We start from the raw sequence: 23,417 nt of genomic DNA on the forward strand, positions 1-23,417 counted from the left end.
CTTACTGCTCTTATTCAGATTGTGAGATGAAAATTGATACATATATATATTTTTTTTTTAATACCTTTTTTTGTTTCTTGAGGAGAACACCACTTTGAGGGTGGAAGTCCTGACTGCTGGCTTACCATGCATTATGGAATTTTATGTAACTTTTACTGACATATCCACTTAAAAATACTTCCATACTCCTTCTTAAGTGAAAACAACTCCAGAGCTGCGCGGCTGATTAATTTGATTGTGAAGATGAGACACCTCATCTGTCCCTACTACCATGAACATTTAAATAATGAATACAGATAGAGGGTGTCAGCCAAGGAGACAGGGACTCACTCAACATAGAGTGCTCCAGCGGCAGCAGCAGCAGTCAGAGAGTTCTCCTGAGACGTGGATTAAGCTCCTCAGGCAAAACAGGGAAGCAAACCTGACTCTTCCACATTCCTTCCAAGTGCCAGAGCCATTCAACTACAGGCAAAAGAGAGTACAAATAACGCATCTTTATCCTCACTGACACCTTTAAAAAAAACACCCAAATCCCACAACCTTTCCATTCCTTTTCCCCAGTCTTTCATGTTAGAGATTATCATTAAATAGTTTCAAATATGTAATTCAATTCAAATTAATGTTTGAGTTTGCTTGATTGTTTGTTTTATTGGTAAAAAAGCAATCTTATCTGAATCTGAGCTTATTTTCTGTTGAGGTAAACACTGATTCAGAAAAATAGCATACAGAATTACAGCAACAGGTAAGCAGTATTATTATTGAAGCACTAATTAAATGAACCAATCTGGGGGAAAATAGTACATACTCTTTGATCATTGTCACATGAGATAAATACATTACTGATTTTAAACACCTTTTTTTCCACATTTTTAAAAAATGAGAGTATTGCTGAAATGTCCTATCTGTTAAACCACACCTATTTTCATCTGTAATTTTCAAGATGGCTTTTGTATCAAATGTACAGAACATTTGAGCACTCTGTGCAAAAATTCACACACCAAGGGCAAATACATATCTATGTGATTCTAGTGCATACAAACTAGCAAATATAATTTTAAAAAAACCCTGAATCCAACAAGCTTTCAGAAAGCTGTAACAGTGAAGTAGTAATCCTCCGAACTATCAGAGATCTTTCAACCTACATAGCACCATGAAGCAAAGAGGGAAAAGAAAGAGTTAAGAGGTGGAAGGAAGGCCAGTGTGCAGTAATAGCTAAACAGACAAGTTGCAAGTTTAAATAAAGACTGTTAATATCGTAATATTTCTTGTGTCAACATCCACTGAAAACCAGACTTAGCTTATGGGAAAGACTGATACTTCACTTTCCAATATGTTGTTCAACATCAAAAATTCACAGTTTGTTCTGAGTTAACATAATTAAAATAAAGGCCTTAAAAATTAAGCTATTTCCTCGATGTTGCTTTCACAGACGATCCTGTCTCATCACAACAAAGCACCCCAAACCCACCAAAACAAAAACAGTACCACCATGGTTAAGCTATGTACCACACTAGATAATCTAGGATAAAAGTTCCTCCACTTTCAGGGAGTGGAAATTCATGAAAAAATGGCAAAAGCTGTAGCTGTTCTCATTTCTTGTTGTGTATGCTTTAAACTCTAGACTTCACCTGAAAACTACCTTTAGGCCAAGAAACTACTTTTTTCCTCACTAACTGGTTGTCAATTGACAGACATTAATGCCAACAGTACACTGAAAATAAACAGCCAAAGTTGTACAGAAAACAATGTACATTTGACACACACCAGAGAACATCTTTAGAAAAGCCTTTTTTGTGCACTACAACAGGTAAAATTACATTAATTTCTGTCAGTACTAGTCAAACACTTAAGACTGTCTCTACTTAAGAAAAAAAGATCAGTTATGATGATGGGTTGCAAGGTATAGTCTACATTGTGTAAAATCCTCAACTAAACTATCGATAGCACCTTTTTCTAACTAAACATAAGCTAATTTACCTGTCTAATCACACCTGTGTGCATAAAGCTGATTAAATTGTACATTACAGTAGTGACTCTACAGTAGTGACATATTCCTTCTGAAGATGAAAACTCTTATAAATTAAGTAAACTTTAAAAGACAGGATTTAAAGAAAATCTCTTTTACTGCCATTCACAGTAAAGGCTCTGTATAATGGAACAAGGTGTTTTGCAATATGACCCCAAATATCTTCATTCTTTAATTCATACTTTCTCAGTTCCACAAGAAAACCTTTAAGAAGCTATTGTATTCAGGGTTATGGAAAATTAGAAGAAAACAAATTCCAAGAAAACGGTGAAGAAAAAGATACAACAGGCTCAAAGGTCAGATCATTTAGCAAGTATTACCCACAAGCTTGCTAGCAACTCCTTTTGTAACACCTAGTTCCTAAGAATCTTTGATAGCACAAACAGGTAATTTTAAATAAATGTGCAAAATTCATTCATTATTCTGTCTTGCCAAAGGACCTGTTATAAACCTTAGTGATGTATTACATGTACTGAAGTAGACCCCCTCCACACTAACCACCCGTGACTGCATGACACTAATTGTTCTGTAAACACAATTCTTGCTCAGGGTGTTTGCAGTCTAGGTTTAAAATGTGCCCGGATAGGAGGAAACACCAGCAAGAGGCCATAGTAAACAAGGTAACAGAAATACAGTAAGCATCACTCTTAACACACCACCTCTCTAGTCTGACATGACTATATACTTTGCTTCTCATGTTATCATTGAGGATATCGTACACAATTTTGCTCTATAGGGAGTACCAGTTACAGCTATTCAAATACACAAATGTTTGGAAAACTTTTCTCTGAGATGCTTAGTGCAGGTATTTCATTTTACTTATTCTCAATTAATTCTTCTATTTGGCTGCTATGAAAAACCTCTATTGCATGAATAAAAACCTGTTGAAGATGAAAGATACTAACAACACTGTAACTACCAAAGTAGGCAGACATCTAGATGTACAAAACCTTTCAGCACCTTGTCTGTCTGTCTTCAACCTAGCAGACGGCAGTCAAATGTCTAAGAGTTCACAAAGGATTTTTTCCTGCTTTTAATGTATAATTAAGAGATGTAAGATAGCTTTTTCCATAATAAATAATAACTATAGTGTCTAACATTTGTACGAATACAGGTTTTCTAGTAGCAGTGTGGTATCCTGGGGATATCTGGTCAAGTCCTCTAGACTTCACTACCTCCCCTGGTATGTACTCCATGAACATTCTCACAAGGGTGCACACTTGTGCTTTAAATGAAATATTTCATTCCTGAAGATAATATTTAGAAGAACTGTGCTTACTTTCTTGAAAAAGCAAGATACTTGAACATAAAGTGAGCCATACAGACAATACATAAGGAAAGTCTTAAAAGTATGTTTATGTTGTGGCACCTTGAAAGACTTTGTTTGGCATGCTAGGAATAGGATGACAGCTCAAATCAAATTAGTAAAATTTCAAAGATACCCTCCAGAAACAAGACTGCTTCTAACATAACCGTAAGTGAGAAGAACTGGGAAAGAAGACTTTTTTTCTACATTGCAAAGCCAACCGCTAGTAGATAATCAGAATCAACGTTAACGCAAAAGAGGCCTTTTACCTTTCTTTGCATTAATGTATGTTTTTACGCTTTCAGTAGACTGCACGTGCAGCAGGCACCTCTATCAGATAGACACCCTGTGAAATCCGGCAAACATAAGAACACCGACAGTTTCTATCATCGGCAGCCGTTTCAGTGCAGACCTAGAAGTTACAGAAGACATTTTTAACCAAAATTGTTGTGTCCCAAGCAGAAAACAAGAAAAGCAGTACATGACAGTTAAATTTTGCAGTTTATCCATATGCATATCTCTTCAGCGACAGGACTGGGAACTTCATCTCACACAGGAAGAGTTGCGTTTACGCCAAAGCCGCTGGCGGGCGCCTGACCCTCTCGTGTCCCGCGTTCCCAGTGGAAAACGCTTGTGAGGATTTCCTAGGCTTTTCGGCCCCAGCACTCCACTATGAAGCTTGTACCCAAGGGAGGTCGCTCGCCTGCCGGTCCCCACGCAGCCTCGGCCCACAGCGTGCGCCCTTCGCGGGTCACAGGTCTCAGTTGCCCGTTACTGGGGGCAGCAAGCTCTCCACCCCCGGAGCTACTAAGGCCATCTTAGCTCAGGATGGCAGCGGCCACGTGGTCACCCACTCCCTCCACAGGCCCGGCTCCCGAAGCCTCCCGGCAGCGCGGCCCCACCAGGTGGGAGCAGGCATGGAGTCCTGACGGGTCCCACCGGCTCGGCCCGGCCCGGCCCGCACACAATGCCAAAGGAGCTCGGGGCGCGGTCAGGCAAGCACCCCTCTCCTGGTGAGGAGCAACAGCCTGCAGGGCGAATCGAGCCAGCGTCGAGCTCCCCTGGAGACCAAAGACCTTCGCTCGCCGGGCTGGCTGGCCCCCCTCCCAGGGCCTCGCAGACAATGGAGCCAGTACCGCGGGCCTAGTCCCCGGCTTCCTGCGCCGCTCCGCCGCCACACGCCCCCTCCCCGGCCTGGCGGCGCTGTCCTGCGGACGCTCCCAAGCGGGACGGGGAGCCGCCGGGCCCAGGACGCGGAGACGCGGCCGAGCAGGTACCGACACTGCTGAGGCAAAAGCTGGCAGGGGAGGGCCGCTAAGTCCCGGGGACTGCGAGCGTGACCGCCTTAACCGACCCCGTCTTGGTGCCCGAACGGTGCCACTCACCTCCTGGAGCGACCGCCGTCGGGAAAGACAGAGGTCGTCGCCGCCGCTCGGCCGAGCCCGAAGGAGTTAAAAGGAAAGGCCGGGCGGGACCGTCCCATTCATTAGCCGGGCGCTTTGTCTTCGGCCGCTGCCGCCGCCGCGGCACTGAGCAAGCTGCCCCGGCTTGGCCGCCACGGGGCGCGGTGCGCAGGCGCCGAGCGCGGGGGGCGGCACTACCGCCGAGCGGTGGCACGCACGGTGCGCATCATGTCATCCAGGCTGCGGCCGCAAAATGGCCGCCACCTGACCTGTGACGCTCAGGGGGTGGTGAGGTAGCTCCGCGCTTGGAACCTGGGCGGCTATAGTCGTGGGTTATTCCGCAGCGTCGTCCCCGAGGTGGGGCTGGGATGAGATGTAAGCGGATTCTGTAAAGGTGCGGCCTCTTGTCTGACCTCTCTCCGTTTCTGAGATGGCAGAACGAGGCAGTGGCCAGGCTCTAAGGGCAGTGGTGCCAGGACGACACCGGCCTGGGGTTTTCAGCAGCGCGGCAGGCTTCGGGGGACTGCTAGGGTCTCTGCCTAGCTGGCACCGCTTTTCACGTAAGGCCAGGAGTGGGAAGCGCGAACTCCCTGTGGGCCGACTCTGTCGGAGTGGCCGTTCCTGTCCTCGCAGCCTGGGGCTGGCGATCGAGCAGCACAGGGCAGCTGGTGCCTGAATGTACGGCACCCTCTCATCGGGCTGACGGACGGAGCAGCGCGCCTGCTTAAAGAAGAGGTCTCTGAGGAGAGGTCTTCGTGGGTATCGCTTCGCTGGAGTGCGGGTACACCGCTACTCTAAACACAGCCCTCGCCTTTTCAGGAGTTCAATCACAAATCTGTTTGTTTGTTTGTTTTTTATTCTTTATAAAGAGCACCTTGATACACATACGTGGTCTCCCACGCGTTAGATTTGATTCCGGGCTGTACCTGCAGCCGCTGTTTGCTTCGGAAGGGCACTTAAACACGTTAGCCTGATCTACGTATGTCATGGGAAAGGCTGTTCAGAGATGAAGGATATGCATTGCGTAGTTTCAAGAAAGCAGTGGCCCACTATATGCTTGAGATCCTGGACTTTTTCTGGATAAAACTTTCCACTTTGGTGTTCTGCTGTGGGTCAGTGGTTGAATTCTTTGAGAAAGATTAGCCAAGACCATCAAATGGCCGAACTGATCTAATTCGTTGGGAGTTTTTTGTTTAGTTGTTTTTAAATGTGTGTCGTTACTACAGAGCCAGCAATATGATCTGGTGCAACTTTGACTTTTCTTGTCAAATTCCCAGTAGCAGTCGTGAATCCCTGCTTCTTTGACTTTAGTGTCACTATTTATAATAACTTGCATTTTGCCTTTGGGAGTGGAAACAGGAAAAAATTACATCGCTGGTTTGGGTTCAATAGTAAGTTTTAGCTTAAGATGCTTTAGAGAGAGAAAGAGTGCTTATGCAAATAGTGGGGTTTTATCTGAGTTATTTTCATCAGTGATTTCTTTTAATTGAGCAAAGTTAGAGAAAGTAACATTTTGGTGGATATATGGCACTATATGAAGAAATCAGTTGATTACTTTTCAATTTGAAATAGTCGAGCTCTTGAACATTCTTGTATAGTATTTGTGTGTTTATACTACTATAATTCTAAATGGGTGGCGCCAGTCAACATAAAGTAAGTAATCCGTTGTAATTAATGCTTCCTTTGGAAGTCTGATATTGAGGTGTTTTTCAGTTCACACACTATTCAGAATCCCAACAAAGTAGCTATTATGCCTGGCAGCTCTTCTTTGTTCCATATTGTAACTTTTTAACTTGCAGTATGTTTTTACTGATACAGTTAAAATGCTGCTATGGATAATTGAGACCAGTAACTGAAGCCAAAGTGATTTTTAAGGTGAAGATACTTGGATTTGCCCAATTCTCACTGTTATGAGTATATTTATATGAATATGACAGCTTAAAAATTAAGTCTAATCTTGGTTAGGTCTGCCAGCTAGAGTTTGAGTTGTGAGAGCTTAGTTAAGAAGCCTTTATCACCAGCTTGTTGACAAGAAAATGTGGTGATTAAATAATGTGCAATAAAAATAATAATAAATGGAAACATATAATCTTCTGAAGCATCTCTTATAGAGCTATAAAATTGTAGCAGTTACATTGAATTTTATTTGGAATTGCGTAGTTACGCTTACCACACCACAGAAAGGCTGCTAGTATTAGAATTGTTGCCTCTAACAACTTATTTTCTTCATCTTTGACAGTTACAACTTTTAAGAGCTTCCCAATTTATAGTTAAAAATTTTACAGTAAATTTCAAAACAACTTACTTTGTACTTCCCACTGCTTGCATATTGCACTTTCTGTATGCAGCTCTATGTACCTCTTCATTTTTTTCGTGCATTCTATTCTGAAAATTTCTTTAAGAGTTAGTGAGCGTTTCAATTAATGAAAGTTGATTGTTTCTTTCAATTATCTTCTAAGTGACTTGAGAAGCAATCCGGATTTGTTATCTAATTTATAGATGCATATCACACATCAGGTGTTATAGCTGAACTTTTTTTCTGGTTTTCAAAATGCAACAGAAACTTAAGAAAGTAGATATTACAAATCCAAGCAAAGCTGAGGTGGGAAAGTCCTCTCACAAGCAATCAAAGAATATGAAGAATAAAACGAAGAAATTGCAGTGGTGTGGTGACAAGCAAAGGAAAGAGTAACTAACCACGGTTCCCAGAGAATGCTCCAGACTGCCAGCTTGTGGCGAATGCAGCAGCACTAGTGTAGCAATAGTCTAAAAATAACAGATTCTCCATGAAGAAATCAAGACCTTCCTTATTTAACTTTGCAAGATTTTTTTTCTTTGCTTTCTCTTGTTTGTCTTTATAAACCTGTTATCTGTTTCAGATATTGAGAATAATCATCTTTTTTTTTTTTTTTTTTTTTTTTTGTGTTTCACTGAACATGGCACGAATTAAAAGTGATCTGATAGTAAATGAATATTAAAAAAAAATTTCTCGCTCCAGTTCCTGGAGCAGACAGCAAGTACCTGGCTCCCTGTTGTGTTTTGTAGAAAATCGGAAACCGCAGAGAGCATGCTTCCAAAGACAGTGTTTAGGTTGTCTGGAGAGTAAATGTTGCAGGTTCAGAGAAGAAGGAAGTAGCCCTGTAGTAACCGTAAGTAACCAGCTCTATGTTATTCTCAATACAGGAGTGCACACTGAACTCAGAAAGCTACCAAGGGGGATATAATAAAGCCTAAAACCATTTGGAAATTAGGTGAAATCTTTATATCCCTTCCTACTGTAACAGAACTTAAAATATGCCTTAAATGTATCTGTTTCTCTGTCAATATTGTGCTGTTAGACAATCCTCGGTGCCAAGTTGCTGCAGACAAAACTTTTGGTTCTATGGCCAGTCTTTCCAGTCACTGAGGAGTTACTTTTAATCTGCTTTTTACCTCCTTCCATCCAGTTCTTTCTCAGTAGTAAAAACAACATTTATACTGCAATGATAAATTGTAGTTCTGTCTTTCTGAATTTGTATACCTATGAAAACATTAAATATTATAGTGGTATATTGGTAATACCAGTGTTGGGAATATTAACCACTTTGCTGCTGCTACCTTCTTTAGCAGAATTTGGCAGATAAATATATTTGTTCTGTTAAGATTATTTTCTTTACTGAATCACTCAAACCTTTGGCTTCACCTCTAGCAACTGCTCCATCAATGGTGCATTTTACATATGAAATAATGAAGATTAAAACTATGTCAAGAAACAGTAGTTCTTAAGTCAAGCACAAAGAATTGCTGCCTTTTGCATCCACTGAGGTAATACATTTAATAAAACAATCTCTTTTCCTATTTATATAGACTCTAGCCTCTTTTGAGAACCCTGTCTTACACAGTGTCAACTTGGTGATCAAAACCTTAAAATAGAGATCAGAAGTACTTCTGTCCAATTGGATGTCCAATTTAGTTTAATAAGGGTACAGTTTCTAAGAACACTTAATATAGGAGAGGACTTGCATATTTAGCATACACAACCCATAAATTTCAGTGGGCACTTGGCTCTGTTCATCAGATCCAAGATGTCAGGTTGGATGCTCAGAAACTGAAAAATGAGCAATTGTGTGGTGATTGTGATTTAAGGACCATTCACTGCCAAAACCATGATAGCTTTGTGTTTTCATATTAGTTACCTTATTTTTTACCAACACAACTGTCTAATCCCTTTATCATACTGAATTTATAGCACATAGGAAGCGTACATCTCGGTGATTTTTGACTTGTACTTGGCGATCTTAAAGACCTTTTCCAACCTACAGGGTCATATATGACAGCATGTTCTCAGGATTTAGTCATACTTGCCTTTGATACAGCATAAGAGAGGAACAGGCATACATCTTTCAGGAGTACTCCATTCGAAGTTCCTGTCCTAGGCATCCTTTTTTGAGTCTACTGGGTTTCTGTCTGTATTATAAAGCTATGTTATTTATCAAAGCTGATTTATATATCTGTAAATCTGGAAGATCTCTTCCTTAGCCAGCATCAGGCACTGGCTGAGGTCATAGACGTACCTAAGACAAAGCAAAGCAAACTTCTGTAGGACTCATTACTTATTTGTTAAATGATACATAACAGTCAGGTTTCTCTCAAGAGAAGAAGCTATGAGCCATGTCTGATTGTCCTATTTGTGTGGTTTTTTTTGTTTGTTTGGGTTTTTTTTGTTAGTTGATTGTTGAGGATTTTTTTGTTTTGTGGTGTTGTTTTGGGTTTTTTTTTGTGTGTGGATATTGTGTATTCGGTCTTGCTTCTGAGTTACATTTTTCACTTCTATTTTTCCTCTTCAGATTTTGATGTCACCATGCTTTGCTTTGTACTCCTTCCATGTGTAAATGAGGAGAAAAGTTTTTAATTATAAATGAGCCCGTTTGTTTTGGGATTTCTTCTGCAGTATAATGGTAGAGATTCTAACAACAAAGCTTCCTCCATTGCATACCATCTAAATCATCTGCAGACCAGGTTTGTCCTCTAGAATAAATGAAGAAGAGGTAGTAAAGTAATTAAAACTGATTCATGTCTCATTGGTGATTGAATTTTAGTTGCACTGAAGCTGAAGTATTAAGTCACTGAAAACGTTGGAGATTGTTTCTCTGAGATCCACATTTGTGGGTGGCCTGATTAAGAAAATAACTTCACTTGGAGTTTATACTTTATTTCATTACACCTGCAAGTTTTGATACTGCCAAAAGGAATTGAGAATAAAGAGGTTCCTCTAAGGAATTTAATAAATCTACATTATGAAACTTTATGGAAGGCAGTGAGTAACTTCGCTTGGATGAAGGCTGTGTAGAGCATCCTTTCCAGTGCAGTGGAAAGAACTGGGGAGTTATCAGAGAAAGTAATCATGTATTTGTGGAGAAATTAGAAATATGGAAACTGATGTTTGAATTGATGTTGTGTCAGAGATTTCTGTGGAGGACACTTCCTTCTTCCTTCACTGTGGCTGCCTTTGACAAAATTCAGTTCAAATGGGTGCTTTTTTTGTTGTTGTTGCATTAGCTTTTCTAGACTCTGTCTTTATCTACTACTGAGGTTTCCTCAGCATGTGTTGGGAAAAAAAAAGGTTAAAATCCAATGTAAATTGTTTAGCCCACAGTGTTTTATATTTTCTTGCTATGCAAGTATGATATTTTTAGAACTTTACACGTAGCTGTTATTGTTTTGCTTTTAGATTCCTACAATTTACCACTGACATTTCATCTTTGCTTAGTTAGTTAAATGAATTGACAATCCAATTCTAAACATGCAGATTCTCTTGTCAGCTAAGGTAATAATGCCACATAACCAGGGCCACTCCCAAACCCTGGATTTACTTTTCTGCTGCCTCTCTTGCACTAGCAGTCATTTTTATCTGGTTGCAGGGAGAAATTCTGGGAGTTGACCAGAAAATTAGTGGCTTGTTCATGAAGGGTTATTCTGATGGCAGTTGTCATATGGCAAGAAGAACTTTGCATAAAGACATTTGTGAGTGGAGTTACTATGAAGAACATAATAAAGGTGCCAAACTAAACACTAGGAGATTAATAATGTCAAAGAGGCAATGATGGGCAGGTTATGATTCTATCTGCTTTTTTTCAGGCATTATATCATTATACATAGCAGTGCAAATAGCTCTGCTTCCAGAGGTTTGTACTTGATAAAATAGTGTTTAGTAGATAGTTTTGCTATTTAGGAGACCTACAGGTGAGTAGATAGGCAAGCTTTGTGGGTTTGCTGCAGCATTTTGTAATTTGGGGATTTTTTTCCCTGTTATTCTTTTGAAGTGTAATTTACATATACTTTCATTCTTACTCTAACAACAAAGATTTTCTTTTAATTTGTTTAAAATCTTTGTAGTGTCCTCAAACCCCACCTTCCATCATGAAATTGTTATGAGCACGTATGGTAGAAAGCATCTTATGACTGCAAAATCCCAAGAGCTCACAATATTAAAGGATTCAAGCTAGACAGAGGATCAGTAACTAAGGCAGGAAGTAGGCATTGCTGCCAATTGCATGTCTCAGTAAGGTGCTTAACATATATCTTTCTGTATGCAAGTGACAGTCTTCTTGCAGTAGCTGGCTTCAAGCAGTAGTTCCCACAAATGGTAATGGGGTGAGGGCCTTTGCATAGCAGCTGTACAGCTTAAAGACACCACTGTCAAATGGTCTTTAAGTATTACCCATAAATAACGTTCTGTAGGATTGCTTAGCAAATGCAACTCACAGGTATCTCTTAGCAAGCACAGTGATTTAGCTTGAGTTCTGCAGGATAAATGACTTTGTGTTTATCAGTACTATAAAAGGCATTGACATAGCTCCCTGTCTGTTTTAAAACTTTTCTTTTAGTGAACACTCATTTGGATGAACATGAACTACTTGAGACCTAAAGGCTTTTCTTGCTGGTTTTATAAATAGATATTCTGATCCTGAGGATGAAAAAGATGGTACGTGCAAAAAGCAAGAGCTAGTGAGGCCATAAGCAAAAGTCTTTGATTGCCTATCAGTTGGTGAATATGGATGAACACCAATATTATTACATCTTTACTCACCCTTTTGTCATAATACAGCTAAAACTTCAGGATCAGAGGAATGAAAATGAAGACAATTCTTCATAACCAGAGAAAAAGGAATATACTCAGTAAACATGTAGGGGTAAAAAGAGACAGTGCTTTCATATTTGAAGCTACAAGGTTGATCCTCCTTCTAGAACTGTTGTCTAGGACTTTGAACCATATATCCCATTCAGTCTAGTGTGCAAACCAAGTTCTTTCTGCCAAAGTGAGTATAAATTTGTCTTTAAATACAGTAGTTTGTGAAGACTGACCAGAAGAGGTAGATGGATACTACATCACTTCACAAAATGAAGATAAACAGTTGTGGTTTTGTTTCTCAGCATACCACCAAACCATGTGTTTTGGTAAGTTTGCAGCATCTTTTCTGTTTCTGGCTTCTTTGAGGTTGTGGAGATACCTTTCTTTTGAGAACAACTGGTGGCACTGCACAGTCAAGCCCACAAGTAGTTTACCAGTGCCGTATACCATGAATGATGAGGTGAGATTAAAAAGCATTAGCCTCAAACTAGCACACCCTTACAGGATGAGAGGACCATGGTAAACAATTAGTTGTGCACAGATGAATCTGAAGTTGTAAATGGTATACTGCAAAAACCAGACTTAAAAACTTTATAGGAATAGGTTTGCTTAGGCATCATATAGAGGCATCATGTGACTTAGCACAGTTAGGCAGATTTGTCATTGCGATAGAAGACCCACGTATGCATGTTATGGTGCTACAAAACCTATTGTGAAATGGAAAGATCATTGCAGTTTCTAAGGAACGTATAGCATGCGTTATGACTCTTGTTCCTTCACCAGCCTGCTGTTCAAGAGAAGGATACTGAATTCTCTCCAGAGAAGTTCAGCTCTGATGTTGACACTTAAATGCTGCAGCAATCCTGAGTTGATCTTATTAATCTTTAAAAACAAATATGATACTATGTAGATGATACACCTTAGCAGGGAAGAAATGTGTCTCCATCCTTCAATGAAAAGGAGATGGATGCCAAAGCAGATAAATAGCTTTTGGGCTTGTTTACATGATCCTTACTTATTGAAGATGATCAGAGGGCTGGAGTGCCTCTCCTATGAGGACAGGCTACAAGATTTGGGGCTCTTAAGCCTGGAAAAGAGAAGGCTTTGAGAAGACCTTGTAGTAACCTTTCAGTATCTGAAGGGGCCCTACAGGAAGGCTGGGTAGAGACTATTTACAAGGTCTCATAATGACAGGCTGAGAGCTTATGGATTTAAACTGTAAGACAAAAGATTTAAACTAGATGTTAGGAAGAAGTTCTTTACAGTGAGGGTGGTGAAACATTGGAACAGGTTGCCCAGGGAGGTTACGCATGCTCCCTCCCTGGAGGTGTTCAAGGTTCGGTTGGATGAGACCTTGAGTGACCTGTTCTAGTGGGAGGTGTTCCTGCCTAGGGATGGGGGTTGGAACTAGATGATCTTTGAGGTTCCTTCCAACCTAAACCATTCTAAGTGTTTACCTTGAGAGTTTGATAACGAGTGCAGGTAAAAGCTGGTTGACAGCTAAGAAGGCATTTCTTCTGTGGAAATCTCCCAAGCAGAATGGATCAGCAATGGCAATTTGAGTAAATACTTGATGCTGCCATGTGGAGATGTGAAGATTTTGACGGACTAAGACTGAAGCACCACATGCATGTTGAACTAGTGACTAAAAAGGTGACAGAGGTCCTGTTTGCTGTCAAACTTGCTTGAAATTGTACAGCATCACAGTAGAATTGTTTCTTCCTTCCAAAACAAGAATACTGATTTGAGGTACCAAATCTCACTTTTGAGATGGAAAAGGCAAAGGAAACAGATCTGTGAGATGACAGAAGTGTATGCTGAAGATTGGTCAAGTGCCCCAGACGATACTACATACCGTTGCATTTTGAAGCAATATGGGCTAACATACTAATATTTAACATGGAAGGGTGGAAGTTCCTGATCTGGTAGCCTGTCACAAGGTCAAAAAGAAATTATTCATAAGTGTAAGGCTCCCAATACTAAACTATGTGTTGAGCCTGCTCTCATCTATGTGCTGTTACTCTGAAGTACCATATTGAGCAATGACATGCATTCTGTGCCACAGCCTGGACAGTCAGTAGTGAAAATTCCTCCTACCTTCTTAATGAGAATTATTGAGAGGATCTAGAGCACTGATGAGCATTGCCTGTATGTTGGTAATTTGAGGTGGAGATACTGTTTTGAGTATGAGAACTAGGACCTGAAACTCAGTGGCTCTCTGAAATCCTGCAGAGAATACAAGGAGTAGGGAAGCCATTCTACATTAGGCAAATGTGGATCAGACACTTTTAATTTCAAATCTGTTAGGAGATCAGGTTCCAGCAACCGTCACACACTGTTGTGATTGATCCAGACTGTGCTGAGTCCTTGGTCAGTAGGTTGTGAGAATCAATGATGTGACCATTGTCTTTTTAATTAAATAGTTTTGGAACTGCCACTCCCTGGTTTTATCAGCATGAAGTTTAGGACCATACTTGTTATGGATGGAGTGTTTTAATAAACATGTCCTATGCACAAGACAGACCTAGAAAATGAATCTCAAAAGTCATGTAAGTAGAGCTTCCTAGAGAAAATAAAGCATGAGTTTGAACTATAAAAGGATGGTTAAAATGATGCAAATGCCAATAAGGTTCACTGCATTATTGGTGTCCAGCTATGGAGTACTGTAGTCCACTCAACAGAATAAAAGAAAACTGGAAAAGTGACAGACTTATGTATCAGATATGTGAGAGTATGGACGCTGGCAAGTTCTCTGGAAATCTTGTGTCCAATTCTAAAGCATTTGCACAGCTGCAGGACAGGTACACATGTGGATTATCACTTAGATAAAACAACATGCTTTTCTGTTACAAGTTGCATTTTGTCATTATTAGCTTCTTGGCATTTATAATTTTTTTTTTAATAGTTTGCACACTGACACATGTAATTTAGTATGCTGTTCCCTCCTTAACATCTCCATCATAATGCAGAATTCCATCAGAGCAATGTTAATTTAAATCAGCATGTTCTGAGACTGACACTGATGGTAGGATCACTTAAGAAATACAGCCAGAAAGTAACTTGTCATAGACAAGTACACCAATGACCAAATGGCCTCTACATTTCATACAATATTTTCTTTTTTTTCCTCCTTTATTATTTTTTTTATTATCAAAATTAAGTTACTGGGCATATCTAAGCCAGGAGATCTATTTCTAGCACTGCATGTGCTGTACAAATGCTACCTGGTTGAATGGCTTCTGTCTTAAGAGATCAGGATGCTGGGTGGTCCCTGGTGGGTGTAAAAGTTGGAAAGTACTTTACCTGTTCTACAGGGTTTCCTTAACAAAGTTCCTTAAGCTCCCTGATAATTTGCTTTCTACAAGTGATGACACATGTATCTATTTATGATTTCTTAGTCATAAATTTATTGCTGTTTGAGGCAAACATAGTTGTACTATAGAAAAAAGGTAAAAGACTAATTGGTAAGTCATTTTGAAGAAAGCTTTACTTAGTAGATGGTTGTTTTAGATGGGTGAAGGGAGTCATACTTCCTCTTGAACATTTACTTTTTACCACACACAAGACTTATTCTGTGTGATAAGCAAAGGCAACTGTGTTCGTGGTCTGGGACAGTTAAAAGTTGATTTTTAAGCCCGAGTGCAGCTGCCTCCTATTCCAGCAAAATCCTCTAGCTCTCCAAAAAGGCTGTAATGGCTGGCTAAAAAAAATGTAACAAAAGGTGTCCTTCGTTGGGAGAGCCAGAAATAACTTTTATTTTGACAAAGCAAACCCAAGGTTATTTCCAGTTAATTTACAAGCAGCAGCCTGACCCGGAAACCAGCAAGAGCTAACTTTCAAGCAAATTTTCTGCGTGTGAAGCTTAAGTTTGGACTTCCCCCAGAGAAATAATAAATACCACTCGCTTGTAGTTCCAAGCCTTGGTTTTGCAACAAGCCGCGGCCCGCCCTGGTTCCCCCTCCTCCCTCGTTTCGTTCACACTGAGCTGGGGCTTTTAAATGTCCTCAAAGGGGGCGCCCCGAAGAGGCTCCGACTTCTGTCTGCTTCTGGGCCGGGCCCGAACGGCCTGGGCTGGAATGCAGCGTCCTGGGCGACTGTTTCCGCGGTGACCCCCGAGGCGCGGCTCGTCCCGGCCCTCTGCGCCTCTGCGTGCCGGGACATCCGATGCCAGGCCGCCTGGGCCCGCGCAGTTGCCTGCCGTCCGGAGGCGGGTAAAGAAGCGGAGAGTAAGCCCCGCCCCGCCGTGGCGGCAGCGGCGGGGCTGGGCGGTGCCTGGCGCCCTCACGTCCCTTCCCTGCCTCTCCTCCCCCCCCACCCCCCCAACCCCCCCGTCGGCGCAGCGCTGTGGTGAAGCCGCATTGTTTGTGCCGAGGGGGGAGGGGAGTTTCTCAGCCCCGGGAGCCGAGCGCCCAGCCCGCAGCCGGACGGAGACCTGCTACGCGCCTCACGAATGCGCCGCGCCCGGCTGCAGCAGCAGCCCCGCACCCAGCGCCGGGTCGCCGACGCAAGCAGCGCGGCCCTCTCAGCGACTGCTAGCCCGCCCGCGACTGTTGGTCGCGGGGCCCGGCGGCAGCACCGGCGGGACCTCCGCCATTAAACCGGCCGCAGCGTCGGCCGCAGAGGCGAAACGGGAGGTCTGTCAGCCGCGCTTCGGCGGCTCCCACAGTGTAAGTGAAGCCGGGCGGGTGGTGTGGGGCGGCGGGTGTGGGCTGCTGGGCCGGGGGCCGGTGGGTTCTGCCGCGCCGAGTTCCGCCGCAGCGAGACGGGAGATCGGTAGGGAGAAGGGCAGGACGGGCTGGACATGGCAACAGCGGAGGGCGCGGGCGAGAGAGGCAGCCGGGGGCGAGGCTGGGCGGGCGGGAATGCTGTGCGGGGGGGAAGCCGAGCGCAGCGGTCTGGGGGAGGGCGCCGCTCGAGCTGTTTTGTCAGCCGCCATATTTGTGGGCCGAGTATTTTCGCGGAGGGGAGGGAGGTGACTGTTGGGAAGGGCTGGAGATGATGGGCCTGGGCAGGAACCATCCTCCCGGGGGCCGGGAGGGGGAATGCTGTGGCCAGGCAGGAACCATCGGCGCGAAGGGGTGTGCAGGCGCTGGAGGCTCCCTGGGCGTGGGCAGGAAGTGTTCGCGCAGAACCGACGAGGGCGGGCCCGTGGGCGTGGGCGGGACCCGCGTGCGGGGCCACGGTGCCGGCGAGGGGGCGGCGGGAAGCACGCCGGTAACCGGGACGACCGCGCAATTCCGGGGGCGTGGGGGAGGGAACGCGCTGCCGACGACGTCGGAGGTTTTCCGCCGTCTCGGAGGGAGCAGCTCTGGCGATCCGATGTAGTGAACCCTGTTTCTTTGCATTCGGCACAGGGGATAGCTCCTGCTCCGTAGCTGAAGTTGTGGGTGGTGTCTGCCCCGTGTCCTTGTAAGCACTGTTGCTTACCGTCCCTCATTGTCCAGGACTAAAAAGCATTCCTGTGCTTCTCTCCCTTTAATGGTCTGCATGAAAATGTCCATTGGGAGTGGAATTCCCTTTTCCATTGAACAGGGGATCCAGGGACTACAGGCAGTTTATTTGGAGAGAAGGAAGGTAACTAGGACAGAAATTGTAAAAGAAATTTATAATAAAAAAATACACGTTCATGAACTTTTCCTGTTGGTTTTAGCTACTTTCCCCCTTGATAAAACGTTTTGCTTCATACCGTGCATTCCACCCAAGCAGTTGCCTTCACGAACTTTTGTTGTGACTTCCCAAGCAGCTTGGTGTAATTCCAAAAGATAAAAGCTGTGGATAGCTGTCCTGTTTTATCTCCTGCAGTCTTTGAGTTGTTGTAGGAGGCAGAAAAGTGCTAGCGGGGTTATATTAAAATAATTCAACTTTGCTGTTGATAGTGAATAGAAACTGTCTTAGTTTATTTTTTTTCAAACTCACATCCACGGTCTTCACACCTGTCGATCTACAGAATGCTGAGGGGTAGGAGGGGAGAGAAAAAAAGATACCTGATAAGTAACTAGAAGAAACAAGCTAATTGTTAGTAATTAATTTGATATGCAGAAATCTGGTCTTCAGATGGAATATTTGTAGGATATTTTCAAAGAAGAGAAAGCTGGAGAAACCAAACAAAATGCTACTTTGTCTTCCAGAGCACTTACATTATTCACATAAAAAAGTTTCTGTGAAATTTGGCTAGAGTACTTCTAGTTCAGCTGGGTGTTTGTTGCATCCTATTAATGTATTTTTCTGTGCTGCTGCATTAAATTACATACTAAAGTGTGGACAAGTAACACTTGTTTGTTTTGTTGTTGTTTTTTTTTTAATTTCTGAAGACCACTTCTGTTTTGTTCAAAACTCTCACTATCCTCACAAACCACTATAAATAGATACACAACCAGCTAAGATACAAGAAGTGACATTAAAAAAAAAAAGTTCAGACTTCCACGTCTAGATGGAAGTAAGTGCAATTATATGAGGTAAGCGTAGTGTAAATGGTCTGTTTTTCTTTGCTGATGACTTAATTAGTGACATATAAAAAGAAAAGTTAAAATTACCACCCTGATCTGTAGTAGGTTGCTGTACAGTGACACATCAGTGCGTTTTACCAGAGGAATCCTACATTATTCATTCACAATAATAAACTGAAGTCAGGGCCATTGTGTTATCTTTGGCCTCTGGATTATAAAAATCTATCAGGAAACTAGGAACTAACTTCTACTTTCAGTTAATTATCAATATGCCTTTGTTTCTGGTTATGGACCTTCTGTAGCAGTGTTAGTGATTTAAACTTTAAATAGTTAAGAAATTGATATGGTTAAATCCTCTTTTTTTTTTGTTTTCAGAATTAAGTTACTACATATTTCTTCCAAGCTTATTTGAAGAGATGACACCTTTTGTATTTATTTGTTATTTATAAAGAGCAGATCAGAGGTCTGTCGCAATTATACACTGACTGTTACCTGATTTTGTGTTTGTGCTATAAAAAGTAAAAACATGTAAGGATTATTTGTGTAAAAGTCAGATCTATGGACAGCACAGTTCTCGCATGAATAATAAAACCAGCTTAGATTGGAAAAACAAGGTCAGTTTGTGAAAGCAGATAGATCAGACCTTCTCATGAACAAGTTTTAACACTAGCTGCATAAATTATTTAGTCTTCCTGTAAAAGGAGTTCCTTTAGTACTTTGAAGGTGCACCTTTAGAAATAGGCATCCTAGACTAAACAAAAGGCATGCTTATGGAGGAGTTTGAGTGATTGTTCCAATCCTTGCTGTTTTCTTCCTGAAATGCATCTATTAAGTCTTTATCATTGTGTTTTGATCTTTGTATTTCTCTGCTGTTCTGGCAGGGCATTCTAACACTAGTTGCATTATTTTAGCTGTTGCACGACACTGACTTGAAGTGCAGAATTGGAGTGGTGAGTCTCTAATAATACTTTAAGGCAGTGATATAAGGAGTTTATTCTGTTGCTGAGGTTAAATTTTGCTGTTTATTAATAACTTGTTAGGAAGAAGGAAGGAGGAGAGCTTTTCAAACTGACCTTAGCGGTTGCTTTTATATTTTTCAACTGTCGTGGGAAAACCAAAACAAGAAAAGAACCCCACAACACTAACATAATTGAAATATTCAAAAACATAAGTATAGAAGCTTTTAGCCAGAAATTTTGTAATCTAAACGCATACCTGTCCTAGATGTGGTTCTTTGGTGTGTGAAAAGAAGGCTTGTTTCTTGTGGAATGATCTTTTCACATTTTTTGTAGTAAAGAGCTTGAAATCAGATTTGAAAATGGGAAGACTTTTGTCTAACCCTGTTGTTCTAAGAAAGACTCTTGAAGGATCAGTTGAGGGAGAAGGGTGTGTGTACATGCACAGAGCATGTTTTTGCTTGAAGTCAAAGGTTTTTTACAAGTGGAATATTTCCTAACTGCAGTTCATACTGTATTGGGAACTTCAGCTGTGTTTTTGTCATTATGTAGAAAATAATAGACTCATTAACAATTGAGAAGGGAAAAGCAGAAAAACAAATAAAGGTCTGTCAAACCACCTATTTGCCAAGTTTGTAAGTAAGTGTGCTTTTCCAGCTTTTAAGTATAGCTGTAGTAATTGAGTTGTTAACATGGCTATTTCAAATTGTACTGGAAGAAGTTGCTGGGAAAACTTGTTTTTCTTTCACATTTATTTAATCAATTCAAGGGGAGATCTGGAGAAAGTGGACCATAGTTGAAATAGTATTGAACTGTGCACAGCCTTAAGATACTAGAAAATGTTGTGTGTCTTGATGGCTATAGAACTGAAGGTTTGGGTTTTTTTCTTGCTATGATAAAATTAATTTTTAAAAATACTTTTTTGGGGTTCATAATATTAACTGTTGCTCTAATTTTAGGTAAACATTACCAAATGAGGAGAAAAGGAAGATGTCATCGAGTATCGGCAACAAGGCATTCTTCTTCCCCATGCAGTATTAAACACTCTCCAACACGAGAAACATTGACGTATGCTCAGGCTCAAAGAATGGTTGAAATAGAAATTGAAGGTCGTCTGCATAGGATCAGTATCTTTGATCCTTTAGAGATTATATTAGAAGATGATCTTACAGCCCAGGAGATGAGTGAATGCAACAGCAATAAGGAGAATAGTGAAAGACCACCGGTTTGTCTAAGAAGTAAACGGCATAAAAATAACAAAGTGAAAAAGAAAAATGAAGCTCTTCCGAGCTCACATGGTATACCTGCTACAACAACTCCTCTTCCAGAACCAAAAGTACGGATTGTTGAGTACAGTCCCCCTTCAGCTCCTCGGAGACCCCCAGTTTATTACAAGTTCATTGAGAAGTCAGCAGAAGAACTTGACAATGAAGTTGAATATGACATGGATGAAGAAGATTATGCATGGTTAGAAATAATAAATGAGAAGCGGAAAAGTGATGGAGTGTCAGTTGTTTCTCAAAATATGTTTGAATTCCTTATGGATAGGTTTGAAAAAGAGTCTTATTGTGAGAACCAAAAACAGGGTGATCATCAGTCTTTAATTGATGAAGATGCAGTGTGTTGTATATGCATGGATGGTGAATGTCAGAACAGCAATGTAATTCTATTTTGTGATATGTGTAATTTAGCAGTACATCAGGAATGCTATGGGGTGCCATATATACCTGAGGGCCAGTGGCTCTGCAGACACTGTCTGCAGTCTCGTTCTCGGCCTGTAGACTGTGTGCTGTGCCCAAACAAGGGAGGTGCCTTTAAAAAGACTGATGATGATCGTTGGGGACACGTTGTGTGTGCTTTGTGGATTCCAGAAGTTGGATTTGCCAATACAGTTTTTATTGAGCCAATTGATGGTGTCAGGAACATTCCCCCAGCCAGATGGAAGTTAACATGCTACCTCTGTAAACAGAAAGGTGTTGGTGCCTGCATCCAGTGCCACAAAGCAAACTGCTATACTGCATTCCATGTGACGTGTGCTCAAAAAGCTGGACTATATATGAAAATGGAACCTGTGAAAGAGCTAACTGGCAGTGGGACGACATTCTCTGTAAAAAAGACTGCCTATTGCGATGTACATACTCCACCAGGTTGCACACGGAGACCTCTAAATATTTATGGAGAAACTGAAATCAAAAACGGTGTTTGTAGAAAAGAGGGATCAGTCAGAACTGCTAGGTCAACATCAAAAGTCAGAAAAAAGACAAAAAAAGCCAAGAAAACAGTGGTTGAACCCTGTACAGTTATGCCAACAATATCTGCTCCTTATATACCCCCTCAGAGGTAAGCAAACTGTCCAAGTGAAAGAAGCTTTTATTTAAATTATCTGTTCATTTTCAACTAATACTTTTAGACACTGGTTGGAAGTTTTTGTGCATTTCATACATAGGGCCGTACCTGGAGGATTAAGGGCAATTATGTGTACTGTAACTCTGTGAAGTTGCATTAGAAATGCAGCGACTTTTCCAGAGAAATTACAAGTTGTCAAGTGGTCTATCTTGTTCTCAGAATTTTTTTTTGTCAGACCAAATCATGTTGTGTTTCAGTTGTTGTCATTCACTGTGCTTTTGAGAATTAACTACTGAATTCAGGGTAACATTGTTTGGGAATCTGAACTTCTTTTTCTAATATTAAGAGCCCAAAAATTTAAATTACATTTGCATACATAAATTAAGTATAAACTTGTACTGTAAGATCAACATAAATAGTTTAAAAAACTCTCCAGGAAGTATTTTCCTTGTGGGGCAGAGTAACTTTTCAGTAAGTTTTTCCTAAATTGGACTATTGGGACTAAAAACATGTTCGCCTTTGTGTGGTGGGTCAGGAACTTGCCCCCTCAAGTTCCAGACCAGCTCAGATGGCTCGGAAATAAGATAAAGCTGTATTTTACTGCAAAGCTAAATTTACAAGCATGTATACAAAGTATTTTTACATGTATTTACAGTTATATACAATTTAGAAATTATATAAAAATCCAGTCTTCCCCCCCTGGACAAAGAAGGTCCTAGAAGGGGCCAATGCCACCATCTCTCTCCACAGATGGATAGAAAAAAAAATGGCAAAGCTCATGTCCCCAAAAGACGAGAAGAAAAAAATGTTTTATATATTGGCTTTTTCATAATTCTTAGCAAATGAATGAACAGTATAGACTTTGTCATTATTATTCTTTCACAACAAATGATCTAATTTATTAAATTCTGCATTGATATTTTCAGGAAAGTACCAGTTTCTCTTATTAGAATATTCCAATCAGCCTTAAACTACCACAGCCTTTATTGAGGTGTTTTTTTGCTCCCTAACGCGTGCAGCATCACTCTTTGTTTACTCCCTGAATTGAGTTCTTGCTGATTTAATAAGAGGGGTTTAGAAAGTTTCTCAAAAGAGGCACTACTTCCATTTGCAGATTCATTATTTGTACTTGACAAGATTCTGAATACTCACAGAGTGCTGGCTCTTAAAAATAAGACAGAAAAGCCTTGTGTTTTTGAAAGTATCAGATGGTGGACAGTAAAAGCTGGCTAAGTTAATCTAAATAAATACATGTTTTGAGATGGTAGTGCTTTCCCATAGTAAGTTTTGGTAATATAAATAACTGCTTTGACAAAAAGCCTATGGCTCCTGCATGGTGTTGACAAATATCAGATAGATTGCAGAGTTCTCTGTTTATGATTTGCTTGGCAAAATGGTGCTTTAGTGAGGCACTGCAGAGAAGCTTAAGTTGACTGTAAACAGCTATTACTTAAACTGGTACTGTTGTCAGGAATGGGGGAGTTTGTATGAAGGAATCTGACTTTGTCTTAATTAGGACAATCCTGGTTGGTAGTGTAGTGTTTTTTTATTTTGTTTTGTTAAAGAGTAATGAAGAACATGAGCTGAGCAAGAGTTGAGGATTAGGATGTATGTTCTCAGTTGTACCCCTGGCTATTCTTTCTGTTGGTAACACTCATAGAAGCCAGGCCCTAAAAGGACATTATAATCAAGTTTAGGGTTTTTTCAAGTGTCATTAAAAGCAGGAACAGAAATATAAAGACATATGTCAGAAATGTAAAAAATGGACACAATTTAAAGCTATTTTAAAGTTGAAATTTATTATCAGTGGCTTCTCTTCATCT

General features: G+C 41.2%; 1 protein-coding gene and 2 long non-coding RNA genes across 11 annotated transcripts in view; 2 read left to right on the forward strand and 1 right to left on the reverse strand.

The window, feature by feature from the left end:
* Positions 1 to 336: 336 nt before the first annotated feature.
* LOC135174840 (uncharacterized) lies at positions 337 to 4,802 on the reverse strand. The gene is made up of 3 exons (XR_010302116.1): positions 4,718 to 4,802; positions 3,602 to 3,744; positions 337 to 462 (listed from the first exon to the last, which is right to left on the reverse strand). It is a non-coding gene; the product is annotated as an uncharacterized LOC135174840 (long non-coding RNA).
* Positions 4,803 to 4,832: 30 nt separating this feature from the next.
* On the forward strand, positions 4,833 to 12,982 carry LOC135174839 (uncharacterized). 6 transcript variants are annotated; one of them, XR_010302111.1, is made up of 5 exons: positions 4,966 to 5,129; positions 7,781 to 7,884; positions 8,424 to 8,539; positions 9,562 to 9,733; positions 12,062 to 12,982. It is a non-coding gene; the product is annotated as an uncharacterized LOC135174839 (long non-coding RNA). The 6 variants fall into 6 exon arrangements; XR_010302113.1 differs by lacking the exon at positions 12,062 to 12,982 and adding an exon at positions 11,602 to 12,050; XR_010302115.1 differs by lacking the exons at positions 4,966 to 5,129; positions 12,062 to 12,982 and adding an exon at positions 4,833 to 4,954 and having other exon boundaries at positions 9,562 to 10,017.
* A 3,185-nt stretch (positions 12,983 to 16,167) lies between these two features.
* Positions 16,168 to 23,417, forward strand: part of BRD1 (bromodomain containing 1) — a 57,045-nt gene continuing 49,795 nt past the window's right edge. For 3 of the 4 annotated variants that reach the window (XM_064142440.1, XM_064142442.1, XM_064142443.1), the window contains exons 1-2: positions 16,168 to 16,513; positions 20,208 to 21,588. In XM_064142440.1, the coding sequence (XP_063998510.1) occupies positions 20,222 to 21,588 (1,367 nt within the window). In that variant the 5' untranslated portion in view covers positions 16,168 to 16,513; positions 20,208 to 20,221. Of the gene's footprint in view, positions 16,514 to 19,203; positions 19,243 to 20,207; positions 21,589 to 23,417 lie in introns of all 4 variants that reach the window. The other variant, XM_064142441.1, reaches the window with a different exon arrangement.

The sequence above is a fragment of the Pogoniulus pusillus genome, chromosome 4 (assembly GCF_015220805.1).
Source record: "Pogoniulus pusillus isolate bPogPus1 chromosome 4, bPogPus1.pri, whole genome shotgun sequence".
Classification (NCBI taxonomy): domain Eukaryota; kingdom Metazoa; phylum Chordata; class Aves; order Piciformes; family Lybiidae; genus Pogoniulus; species Pogoniulus pusillus.